The 14,247-nt window shown below is 34.8% G+C and overlaps 1 protein-coding gene across 1 annotated transcript; it reads left to right on the top strand.

Annotated features, from left to right (window-relative positions):
* Positions 1–9,781: 9,781 nt before the first annotated feature.
* On the top strand, positions 9,782–13,848 carry SD2-5 (S-domain-2 5). The gene has a single exon (XM_086252301.1). It carries the CDS (start codon positions 11,136–11,138, stop codon positions 13,587–13,589), a length of 2,454 nt encoding a protein of 817 aa, XP_086108427.1. The 5' UTR covers positions 9,782–11,135; the 3' UTR covers positions 13,590–13,848.
* Positions 13,849–14,247: the final 399 nt, after the last annotated feature.

The following is a 14,247-nucleotide window of genomic DNA, read 5'->3' as shown; positions in this document are numbered from 1 at the left end:
CTCCAACGAATTTGACTTTTTGAAAGCATTACGTACTATCACATTACATATGGAAGCATAGACATTAAGAAGTTAAGTTTAGGAAGTTGGCTCTAGTCTTAGGCGTGCTGCACGGTTTGGTTGGGACACTTGAGGTCAGCTATCAATTATCATAAAGAAAACAATCCAATCATGGATGAGATATTTTCTATGAACAAAACTTTTTATCACGGATATACATATTGAACGTGTATGTCTATTTTATTATGTACTAAAATATATAATAAGAAAAATAAACACAAAATATATGAACTTTTTTATATATACATATGTACACTATCGTTACGTATCATTTTTATCCAAAAGAATTGCTTCCACAATTCACTTCAACATTGATGGGTTCGCTCCCACCTAAGTCACATAATCTTCTTTGATGGCCTAATGAATATGACAGATAAGTTTAGGGCCTTTAGGCCGGCTTTGATGGACTAATCAACGTCAATCTATTTTAGTAAATGTAACTAACATCATCTATTATTACAAATAATAAATAAGTTAGGCTAATATTAAATATGAATATTTTGATACTATAAACTAGTTTAACTGCCGGTATTAATTACTGGCCTTCTTTCAGCTTTGTGGTTAAGTGCATGCACGAAACCTTAAGATATTTCCTCTGCTATATACACACTCCCCAACTACTATTATTAATTATATGAAGAAAATTACATTTTTTTCATTTTTATATAATATTTTAACATAGTAAAACTTAAACTAAAACCCTAGTTTTTCTTCCCTCAGCCGCCACTTTCTCTCTCTGGTTGCCATTCTCCATCGCCGTTCGCCCTTCTCCCTCATTGTTTTCTCTCGTCGTTCTCTCCCTCAGTTCCCAACCGAAACCGAACAAATTTGAACCGTTTACGTCGGTTAACCGACCCAGTCAGCGGAAGGTGTCTCCTCAGTTTGGCGGCGATTGGCGATCTTCCAAAACCAACGTCGTCGGTTTGGTTGTCGGTCTTTCGATGTCGGTTGGTTTTCGGTCTTACTTGTATGGTTCGGTTTCCGAACCGTGTGCACCCCTAGTACAAATTACCTTAACCATGTTCTGAAACTAATTATAAAGATACATGGCATGCATGAAAAGCATTCATCATGTATGCATGAAAGAAATAGAAACAAATAGCATCAAGTACATGGGCTTCTATTAGTGTTGGGCCACCAAAACTGCATTCACAAGGCTATAAGTAGGCTTAGGCCTGGCTTAATTATTCTCATTTTCATTTCCTTTTTCATTTGGGCCAGCAAAATGTTCCTCATTTCTATTTCCTTTTAATTTGGGTCAGCTATGTTTTGCTGCCCGCAGGCCCTAGCTCCTTTTTTGGAGGGCATACTAATCTACTCATACTCATTTATTTGCCAAAATGGAGGTTTGGGAATGAATTTTCCATAAGTACAAAAGGAAAATGAAATGACGTGTTTCTCATTGTATGTGCATCCAAATTCCAAAACCCACAAAATGTGAATTTTGCATTCCCAAGCGAGGAAGGGGGTTTCTAATTTTCTCATTCCTATTCCCCATTTTAACTTTGTAATAAATGATAATGATAATTATACCCTTAATTATACTACCAAGAGATAAAATTTGTTTGGTATCCTGCTAATATCATTTTTATTCTCAACTTTTCCAAATGTGAATGGTTATGAGACTCCTGAAATTTCATTTCATGAAAGAAACATTATTAATCTATCACTTTTTACTCACACACATTATAAAAGAGTAAAATCTCGTTACAACTTACACTAGAACAATCACGACGAAAGTGGATATTCTATATGTGAAATAATGTGAGTGTACCCAAATATATATAAACAGAAAGGAACTTTCCCACTATGTATACAGCCATGCATACAAGGATTTCTGTCATTCGATCATATAGCTCTGCAATGTGGTGAGCTCAAAGTTTAATCATGCATTTTTCTCTTTGTTGAAAAATTGAAAAGGTATTCACATTACCTGATGCATAATTTATGTGCAAGTTTGAAAGTTGTTGATGCATGTTTTTCAAACACATTAGTGCGCGCTCTGCGCGCTTATCACACTATTTAAGAATTAAGACCTTTCTACCTAATACAACGACCTTGGTCCATATAATATAAACACCACTTTCAAAGTCATATCTCTGTATATATATATATATATATTACCAGTAATTCACACTGGTGAACTAAAAGTCCTTTCCTAATTAATCATTTTTACTTTAATTAATGTTGTCTTTATCTCCTAATTATATAGTAGTATAGATCATAGATGTGATATCATTTTGACACGTTCATGACCGATGCATGCGCGCATTGTGTTAATCTACAAGTATTACGTACTGCTTAATTCCATGATATACAGATAGAAAAAATAATTAATTAAAACTTCTTCTAATGGAATGCAATAAAATTGAAATCAATTTTTAGCAAATCAATTTTATTACAATATGCTATTACAGTATATTATCAATCAAAATTATATATTTAACAATTTTGACCAATGTAGTAATTTGACAATATAATATATAAGATTGTTTAACATGAAAATATATATATATAATTAGAATTTTTTTTTTTTAAGTCCATTTTTAAAAATTTTACTATTCATCCGGCCCACCCGCTACAGTGAACTACCGTAGTGGCCAACCTTTTTAAAACCCAGTGCTACAATTACGACGTTAAAGTGGCCAATCTTTTTAAAGCTCAATGCTACAGTAATGACGTTAACATCGTTAAAGTGGCCAACCTTTTTAAAACTCAATGCTACAGTAATGACGTTAACATCGTTACTGCAGTGTGCTACAGTGTTTTAAAAAAATACCATTTTTTTCTTCATTTTATTGCCAATTGGTACACAAATTACCAAAAAAATTATAATTTAGGTATTTTTTATTCCATAAACATGTTAAATAATAATCAACATAAAACAAAAAAAATCAAGATGAGACATCCATAATATTTTGCGTTTTAATAGTAAATATAATTGTTACTATCGAATAGTAATAATCACCTATTGGCAGTAGCAATCACTTATTGCTACTGTCTGGTAGTAACAATCATCTATTGCTACTGCTCAACAGTGGTAATCAAGTATTGTTATTGTTTGATAGTAACAATAACAATAAATTAGAGAATATAATTTAAACCTAATACAATCTTTGTGAAAGCATAAACAACCAAATAAATTATAAACCTATGACACAATTACAACAAACTAAAACATAAATTAACCCAAATCAATTACTGCTTGGCAATAACAATCATAACTGCATTTACATATTGTTACATATTGGCTCTGTAATAGGAAACATGGCAGAACTCAGCAACTATTGTTTTGAGGAAAATGAAAGCTGCCCCTGCACCAAAAACTCTGTTTCTCAAAGTCACACAACCTGGAGGGTCTTCACCGAAAATGCTCATGTTGTTCTTGTAATTGGTGTGATAGGCATTATATGTAGAAACCAACAGTCATAGCAAAATCACAATTTCAAACCCTAAAAATTTCAAAATCATAATTATTCAAAATTGACAAGCAAGACCAAAGGGAAAAGAAAGTCCAGGATTAGAGGAGTAGGAAAATATCATAATCGAGTTGAGTCACCATTGAGTTCGCCAAAAAATTGGCCGGAAAGTCGCTGCTTTTCGGCGTTGATTTGCCGCCGTCGTTGGGTGATTGGACTATCGAAGGCCATGGTAAGGAAGATGAGAGAGAGAGAGAGAGAGAGAGAGAGAGAGAGAGAGAGAGGTGGAGAAAGATAAGATAAATAAATGAGAGAAATTCAGATTTGAAATGTGAGAAATGAAAGACACGGAAAGAAAACGGAGCAAATTAAGTGGACTGGAAAAAAAAAAAAAAAAAAAGTAGGCCGGATGGAAATTACATGGACCCACTATAAAGCCCAATTAAATGGGTGGACTATACAGGAAGGAGGTAGCCCAAAATGCATGTCTTGGTAATTATTTGATATAATTAATGAATAACTTCATTACTTAATGAGGAAGCTTGGTCTTTTCTTTGTATTTTAATTGTTTTTGGTCCTACATAAAAACTTAATATAAACTTCAACCACTACAAGGCATGGTAGTATATATGGTACTTGTAATTTGTTACCTCCAAATATAGAAAAAACTAAAGTAGGAAAACTTCATGCAAATTAAAGGGACCATGCACTCTTTGGATTCTCTAATTAAACAAACATTAGTTTTTTCAATGGTTGAGACTTTGAGAGTTTTATTGTCACTTGCATGATCCCTATTTACCCTTCTATTTAAAGATAATGAAATATAATTCATGACTAATTAAACTTCTAGAAGAATTCGATTTATTCTAAAAAATGCACATTCACATGTTGAGATCTCCAAGTTCGAGAAAATAAACATATACAAATTAAGCCAGTTTGGTGCACCAAGATTTATGGGTTGGTAGTCATGTTTTAGTAGTATTGGTTGGTTTCACACTTACACTCATTTATTCATTAAAATACATTTTCTTTAGCATGTTTGTAATCACCGGTAAGATCCAGAACATGCTGAGACACAAAAATGTTAATCCAGCTTACGTGGAGTTATATACGAAGATACAATAATAAAAGAATAAAATTATTTAAACTATCTCATATTATCATATAATTTTAATAATAGAGATGAAACTTATTTATGTAAAACTCATACAAGTGAGTCTTCTACTCACCTGTACCATAAACTCTTATCAATGTTTCATTGCTGTTCGAATGCCAAAGTCGTTAGCATTACATGGGATTGATTTCAGCACAAGCATAAACATATTCTTAGAAGTCGACAAAAAGTGAAAACTTTTTACCCCAATCTGAATCTTCATCTGCCAAATTTCCTAAAACCCAAAAATTTTCTCTTCATTATACTAATAAACCAGATCACGTCAAGTTGCATTGTGGGAGGGATTATGTTACTGCGGCAACCATGATGACTTTACTTCGGCAGCGAGATGACGGTTGTATTGTGGCGGTGGTGGTGATGGCTGTATACTGTGGGACAACAAAGTGACTATATGTTGAGGTAATAAATGAAATGGAGACTTAGAGTACAATCAATTTTATGAATCTTTTTTAGACTAAAATCGGTAGTAATTTAAGATTTTTACTTAGGACAATGCTAGAGTGCCCTAATAGGGCATGTGCACTAATGACATGAAATTTTCATGTTAATTAAAATATCATAATTCATTTGACACATAAGCATTTTAAAAAGACTATTTTACTTTTCTTATAATATACAAAATCTAAAACATATATGAAAAGAAGAGATTGCAGCCCTAAATTTTAAAATTTTAAGTACATTGTTAAAAAATTTCAGCTCCGAACTTTGAACCCTAAAAGTTCAGCTTCATCTCTTACATGAACTGCAATTTGATGAACTACATAACCTTCAGCCTCTCTCTCTCTCTCTCTCTCTCTCTCTCTCTCTCTCTCTCTCTCTCTCATTTGATCGAGTTCCCATTCAACCTGCTGGTAATCCCAACATATATACATATTCCATGCAGCCTCCGTTCCGTAGCACTTGTTTCAAGGTATTAAATTTTTAGTTTTTAATGTAAATGAAGTCCACGTGGCGAGATAGAAAAGAAAAGGTAATTGGAGAAGGTGGATTGAGAAGGTTGCTAGCATTGTCCTTCTTAGTAGTTCTTTCATATTTATTTAACTTTTTACGAATAAATTTCTTGATTTTAATAAAGAAACTTCAATTACTAATTTAATATCATTATTTATTCTTTACACCAAAGTTGAAAGGTGTGACTACATTTGTTAGATTAGATACAAATATTTTGTATAACTTTATGTTAAGTTGTAAATAATTTTTTTTTCTACATTTGTTGATATTGTACTTATTATGTTTAAAATTATGTTATTTTAGACTTTAATCTAACAATTTTTTTAATATAAATTATAAACCCAAAATACTTAACCTTTAAACTATAAAATAACATCGTTTAAACTGAAAATAAGATTGGTAAAATAAAAAAATCCGCAGAAATTATGATAAGCCAACTTATCTTTCTTAGCGTGACTTTAAGTTTTGAAGTTGTGTCAATTTAATGTAGAATGTGGACTACTATGATTCTACGAATAGAAATACTCCAAATGCTTGAAAGACTTACCCTCAGAACTTAGAATATTATTCTACCACATACCCAGAAAATATATAATGAATTCGCAATGGGAGTCAGGTTCAGAGTCCGGGATCTGGGTCCATTCAAATGGTTTAATAGGACTAGAATTGTCTTACACAAAGAGATTTTACCCTTTCTATTTTCTATTTTCCCTTTATATTAATCTGTGGTCCAATTATTTTGATAGATCAACAAAAAAAAAGAGAGACCATTTATCAAAGTAATCTCCATTGCTGGGATGAAGAGTGCTATCAAGAATTTGGTGCAACTAGGGGTGGGCATTTTAACTGCACACCGCCAAAATTGGCCGAACCGCACCGTCAAAAAACTACAAAAGCCTGTGTTGACAAAAAAAAGTCAACACCGCCAAAAAAACCGAACCGCACCGGTTCTCTCCGGTTCCGATTCCGGTTCTACACCTTATTTAACCGCACCGCATACTTGCAAAAAATATATATTTTTATATTTTTATACACATATACACCATTTTATATATATTTATACCATTATTATATACTTTTTATACACTTTTTGTACACATTTTTATACACTTTAGACCATAAACCCTAAACCCTAATAAAATATTAGAATTAATATTAACGTAGCTATATTTTATATAACCCTATGACCTATTTTCTAGATATATAATATAATAATAAATTAATAATGTTTTAGTATATAATTTTAGTTATTCCCATTACCCTATATAATAAAATTAGTATATTCTTTATATTCTATATAAAAAAAATTAGTATATTATTTATACTTTATACTCTATATACTAAAATTTTTAATTGTTGATAGTTCTAGGGTATAATATATAGTTATATACTATATAAGTGTATAGGGTATATGCCATATAAGGTGTGAGTCTTTTTGGTTAAGTTCATTAAATTAACTTGTAAATTTGTTTTTTTTTTGCCAAAACTTGTTAATTAGGATGAGTTTGCATCATTAAATAATTGGGCTTAGGCTTAAAAAAATAAATGTGAGGCCCAAAAGTGCTAATCTGAATAATAGCCCATTAGAGCCAGAACCGCGGTGGAGAACCGCACCGCACCGCACCTTGAATGGTTTGGTTTGGTTTGATTTGGTTTTTTTATTTCTTTCACAGTTTTAAGCACCGAACTGCACCGTGTATTAATGTCCGGCGCGGCGCACGGTTCCGGGAGAAAAGTGAGTCGAACCGCACTGCGCCCACCCCTAGGTGCAACCATGCAATTAAGAACACCATTCATAAATCAGGTTTTTCTTTTTTATCTGAGACAAGGATTTAAACTTTGGATATCTTCTAATAAAATAGAGAAAAATACCACTATACTAATAACTAATTGATACAAATTTGATTTTTTAGATTCTAAATATATATAGCTAGGAAGATGAATGATAGCTACATTCTTCGATCTATCTTTTCATTCTACATTTTCTCTTATTATTCTCATTTTGAAGTGTAGTCTCATAATTAGAATGTTCATTTTTTAGATCACCATTTAAAGATCATTTCTGAAAAAAAAAATCAACCAAATTGGAAATCATTTGATCATGTAATTATCATGAAATAAGCAGACGCTGAGTCTAACTGTTACTAAAATTGTTTGTTTATTTGATAACATTTGCATAATTGAACGATTTTCGATTTGGTTGATCTTTTGAAACAATGATATTTAAATAGTGATCTAAAAAATGAATGGTTCAGATAATAAGACTACAACATCTGAATTTTTAGGTCGATCTTACTTCACCACCTAAAAAAAATTGTGTCAATTTACCACATGAATTAAAAATTTGTTGCAATATATCACTTCGGGCTCATTCCGTCTAAACTTTTTTTGAAAATAAGGGTGTTTTGGTCTTTTCAAATATGTTTTCTATTGTGTCAAAGTGGGTAAAATGTTAAAAAGTCTTTTTTTTTTTTCCTAACAATAGGAACTTGAAAAAGACCAAAGTACCCTTATTTTTTATAAAAGTTTAGACAAAATGAGTAAGAAGTGATATATTGCAACAAATTTTTAATTCAGATAGTAAATTAACACAATTTATTTTTTAGGTGATGAAGTGAGATTGAACTCGAAATTTAAGTGAGTAGAATATAAAAAAGCCGAGTGAAAATAATAAAAGAGAAAGTCAAATGAGAAGGTAGATTGGAAAGAAAAAAATAGCTAGCATCCCTTGTACATTAGGAATGCATGGGTCTTTGTTATTATTTCTTGATTTCTACCAATTAAAATCAGATTTTGAGGATCTTGTCCAGTTGTCCAACTTAATTTAATTCTTCCTTCTATCCATGTCTTATAATATATGCTAATGCTCTAGCTTAACAGTAAGTACAGTACTAGTATGAGCATATATAGGCTGCATAGGTTCTTATTCCCAAACAACTTAAATACAAGGACATCACAAGCACATGGTTTTGTTCCCACCACACTACTACAGGCTGTACATCTTTGCTGCAATTAAGGTTTTCTGCTACATTAATAATCTATACAAATAAGAAAATTTTATAATATATACTAAATCTTTTAACCATTTCATATCCACTACTTTAGTGTCTCATTGGCCTAATTGTTTGACCACAATTATATGAATAAATGGTGTTCAACTTTTTTGATTTGTTGCAATAAAAAAATTTTGAAGAAAAATTCTTTGGATTATGAAATTACATTGCAAGTTTCCTCAAACTAAATACTTACAAATAATAGCATTGTAGTGAATAATTAAGTTAATTATCTATCTAACTTGAGGACTTGAATCTCGGACATTAAACCATAGAGTCATAATCTGAGCGACTTAATAAAAGCGTGACTGAGCCTCTATACACACCAACACTTAGTATCATTCTAAAAAGGATGACTTAGATTGAGAATTGAATTTGAGGACTTTGAGAAGAATCATGGTGGGTAAGACAGAAAGATGAGCTAATTAGAGGGTTGAAACGTAACCACTCATCCTCAAATTAATTGTTTAGAATGCTTCTATATATTCACAAATATTAATTAAATGATATTAGAAAGGGTGATTCGAACTCAAAGACTTTAAGCTCTCTTCCTTATTTTATGTTTGTTTTGATTAAGTGAAGGCCTTAAGAGGCCCAAATAAAAACTCGAAATCTTGAGTAGAATACATATTCTTAACCAGTTATGTAGGTTTAAATTGCAATGATGAGATAGAGAGGGATCAGATGACCATTGGCCTACTCTTTTTCCTTGTATATTTTTTTCCTTTATCTGATACATTTTCATTGGTTACGAGGTATCTAATACCTTGGTCCTTGGCCATTTGAAGCTTTGTTTATTATGAACTTATTATTTATTTATTATCATAATTTTGATGACCACTCATACCTTGAATCCTGCTCTTCCCCTTGGATTAAAGAATGGTTCCACTTGGATAGGAAGAATTTGACTTCAGGACCCACCATTGAAAGTGCTTCATCAACAGTCCCATGCCATTGAACAAGCAAGCCTTGAGTCTTCATCGCTCACCTTAGTCCAACCATCCTCACACCAAGCAATTAATAATCCACCTTGAATTCAATTAGACCTGTAGGTGGCTCATCTACATTCTATCATACCCCAGATCATAAAAATTAAACCCAAGTTACAATTCAAATTCAAGTACAACTGAGGCAGTCATTATTTACAGTTCAAGTTCTATCTTTTCTTTATTTGCCAAATGGAAACCAAATGAATGAACCACAGTAAATAGCAGTTGGCTTTGCTGAATGGAAAAGAAGCGGCTTTCCCTTCTGGAGTTGAAATGGGAAATTGGGAAATGAATTAAAATAATGTTTTTGACAATTAAACAATAAATTATTGGATCTGTCAATTAATAAAAATCTCTTTGGACAGGTCCTCAACCACATTTTAAAAACCATAGCCCACCTCAGATCTCTCAAGCTTGTGACAGAAGCAGAGAAACAGATTAAGGAAAAAGCCAGAGACCCGTGCCGCAAATCCACTTGTGTGTGTCTGCTACCTCTGCCTCATCATCAGCAACAAAGTGAGGAGGTGAGAGCTACCTGTCTCTCTCTATATCTCTCTGGGTCTGTCCCTATATACCCAATATTTCTCTTTCCAGAGTTCAGTAATTGCTTGCCCTGTATCTGACTCTATCCACATGAAAATCTTTGTTTCTCTGCAACATGCTTTCATTTCATGATCACATGAGGATTACCCATTAATTATGACAGATGGGTTTTCTTCTTTTCTGGCCTTAATCCTGGTTCTTTCTCATTTCATGGCTGAATGGAGAACTGCCCATCAATTGACATAGAGTTAAGTCTCTGACTTTCACATCTTTAAGTTCGAACTTCAACTGGGTTTTGGTCAAATTTGGTGTTTTTAAACTCAGAAAGACAAAATTGTCTGAAATTGAAGTCACTGAGCTTAGCATCTCTCCTCTTCATAGGAAAAGTTTGGTGTTTTGTTGCAGCTTTATGCAAAGCAATTAAAGTTAGGATTTAAGGGGCAGTTGGTAGATAAGGAAAGTTAAATATTTGGTTTATTATTGTTAGAAATCTGTGTTTACACTGTGGAAAGACTTTCTCCTTTTCACATATATGTTTTCATCTTGATCTTTCCGAGTCAACTTTCTCTTCTTTTCACCGGCTAGCCATTTCTCTTCAACTTGTGGAAACTTTCACATCTCTCTCTCAATTCAGCTTGGTATGCCTTCTTATATACTTCCTTAGGTATTGTATTTTAAATTTGTTTTGCGCTGTACTGTACTTTTGAACATACTTTGGGATTATGTTTACAGTGGAAATTTGGTAGATTCAATGCCCGAACATAGATCATGTGATTGGCATGCAAACAATTCTTTCTTTTTTGGTTGGTCTCATATGCAAACAGTTGAAAGTGTTCTTTTTCCCCACATCCTCCTTTCCTTTTTGGTCCTTTCCAGTGTAAAGGTTTCTTGTCTATTCTTTGGTTAGTTGTATTCTTCTTCTGCAATCTTTGATTTTCCCAATCTTATGGTAGCCATGGGGGGTTGGAGCTTCATTCATTTCATGGGCTTCATATTTTTGTCGGTTCTCTTGTTGTCCAAAACCTGCCTGGCTAGTATTCGAAGGTTTGGCCAGATTTCTCCGGGACTTCAAGGGGCTCAGATGAATTGGATTGATAATGACGGGTTGTTTCTCTTATCTAACCGCTCTGACTTTGGTTTTGGCTTCACCCCTACCCAAGATGTCACATTGTTTCTACTGGTTGTCGTCCACATGGCCAGTACAACTGTAGTCTGGTCTGCAAATAGGGATTCCCCAGTTTCGAATTCCGATAAATTTGTGTTTGATGATAAGGGTAGTGTGCACTTGGAAAAAGGTGGGACTGTGGTTTGGTCTGTAGAGACTGGTGGCAAAAGAGTTTCTGCCATAGAATTGCAGGACTCAGGAAATTTGGTTTTTCTTGGGGATGACAATGGAGTAGTTTGGCAGAGTTTTAGCCATCCAACTGATACCCTATTGTGGAACCAAGATTTCCAAGAAGGAATGAAACTTGTAAGCGATCCTAGCTCCAACAACTTGAGTTATGTTCTGGAAATCAAGTCTGGTGACATGATTCTTTCCGCAGGTTTCCAAACACCACAGCCTTATTGGTCTATGGCAAAAGAAAACCGTAAAACAATCAACACAGATAATGGGGTAGTCACTTCAGCATCTATCAGTGCAAATTCATGGAAGTTCTATGATCGAACCAAAGTGTTACTATGGCAATTTATTTTCTCAAGCAATACTGATGCAAATGCCACATGGATTGCAGTTTTAGGAAGTGATGGATTTATCTCTTTCATCAATCTTCAGAATGGAGGGTCAACTGGTTCTTCACCAACAAAAATACCAAGCGATTCATGCAGCACCCCAGAACCTTGTGATGCATATTTTGAGTGTTTCAGTAACAACAAGTGCCAGTGCCCTTCGGGTCTTAGCTCTCGTCCTAGTTGCAAGACAGGGATTGTCTCTTCATGTGATCCCTCGAAGGGTTCTACCGAGCTTGTAAATGCTGGGGATGGGCTCTATTATTTTGCGCTGGGATTCGTTTCACCCTCTTCAAAGACTGATTTGGATGGTTGCAAAACGTCTTGCCTTGGCAACTGTTCGTGTGTTGCTTTGTTCTTCCAAAACAGTACAAGAAATTGTTTTCTGTTTGACAGGATAGGTAGCTTCCAAAATTCTGACAAGAGCTCAGGTCTTGTTTCTTTCGTTAAGGTCTTGAGGGATGGAGGCAGTGGTACTGGGGGGGGTGGAAGCAGCCGGAAACACTTCCCTTATATTGTGATCATAGCTATTTCGACAATACTTGTTATTTGTGTCCTACTTTATGTGGGATACAGATACTACAGGAGGAAGAGTAACTCACCTGACTCTCCTGAAGAGACTTCAGAAGAGGATAATTTCTTGGAAAATTTGTCTGGGATGCCCATCCGTTTCAGTTACAGAGATCTTCAGACTGCAACTAATAACTTTTCAGTGAAGCTTGGGCAAGGAGGTTTTGGCTCAGTTTACCAAGGTGTTCTTGCAGACGGAACTCAACTGGCTGTGAAGAAGTTGGAAGGCATTGGCCAGGGAAAGAAAGAGTTTCGAGCTGAAGTTAGCATCATTGGCAGTATCCATCATCTGCACTTGGTCCGGCTCAGGGGATTCTGTGCAGAAAGAAGCCATCGACTTCTTGTTTACGAGTACATGGCAAATGGGTCCCTGGATAAATGGATTTTCAAGAAAAACAAAGAATTCCTTTTGGGTTGGGGAACAAGATTCAATATAGCATTGGGTACGGCTAAAGGACTAGCTTATCTCCATGAAGATTGTGATCAGAAGATTGTTCACTGTGACATAAAGCCTGAAAACGTGCTCCTTGACAACAATTACCATGCCAAAGTCTCGGATTTTGGTTTGGCAAAGCTGATGACCAGGGAGCAGAGCCATGTTTTCACAACACTACGTGGAACTCGGGGTTACCTTGCACCAGAGTGGATCACTAGCTATGCTATATCAGAGAAGAGTGATGTGTATAGCTACGGAATGCTGCTGCTAGAGATCATTGGTGGCAGAAAGAACTATGACCCAACAGAAGCTTCTGAAAAATCGCATTTTCCATCCTACGCTTTCAAGATGTTGGAAGAAGGGAAACTGAGGGACATCCTTGATTCAAAGTTGGGAGAAAATGAAGCCGACGAGAGGGTTCACACGGCCATTCTGGTTGCATTGTGGTGCATACAGGAAGACATGTCTTTGAGGCCATCAATGACCAAGGTTGTCCAAATGCTTGAAGGCCTCTTTCCAGTTCCTCAGCCTCCAACCTCCTCAGTTGGTGCTCGCCTTTATTCGAGTTTCTACAAATCAATCAGCGAGGAGGGGACTTCCTCAGGACCATCAGACTGCAACAGTGATGCCTACCTTTCTGCAGTGCGCCTTTCAGGGCCGAGATAACATTTACTGAAGATGGGAGACGTTCTTGAATCTTCAAGTATTGATGGATGACTAGTAACTAAGCCTTTGTATACATTTTCATCTCCCATATTTCTGTATATTTCTTCCATTACTCAAATTTTGTAACGATAGCCATTACTTCTTAAGCTTAATCAAGTTTCTCACTTCTTTATTTTTGGCATTCCTGCTTGTTCTGTAAATAAAGAGTGTTGATTCTGTTGAATATAGTAAAGTGTTGCAAAGTAAAGAAGTTATATATCACAAATCTTGCAATCCCATTCATCTTCCAAAATGCTCAAACAACAACATTTCCATACATGAAAATATTAAAGGTGCACGTTTTAAGACCCAAAACAACATACACAAAGACAAAAACTTGCATGTGACTCGAATTGGTTGGAAGTGTCCAAGTCCCAAATATGAGTCTCATTGTTCACATACTCCGCTGCTAAATCAGCCACCTCATAGCTCAGAGTGCTCTCCGCCAAATCGGTGAAGTACCCTTGAATTAGAGCCCTGTAAACTCTGGTGGTTCCATGAATCGGTGGACTGGTCAAAGCTCCAATGGGGAAAAGAGTAGAGGTATCAGGTATGGAAGGTCACTGTAAACACAGAGAGACCAACACGGACAGCAATACAAGCCTCAACATGGCGGCCT

This window comes from Dryas octopetala, chromosome 7, assembly GCF_963921425.1.
Source record: "Dryas octopetala chromosome 7, drDryOcto1.1, whole genome shotgun sequence".
Taxonomy (NCBI): domain Eukaryota; kingdom Viridiplantae; phylum Streptophyta; class Magnoliopsida; order Rosales; family Rosaceae; genus Dryas; species Dryas octopetala.
Note: the sequence above shows the minus strand (reverse complement) of the source record. Positions and strands in the feature narration are given on the sequence as shown.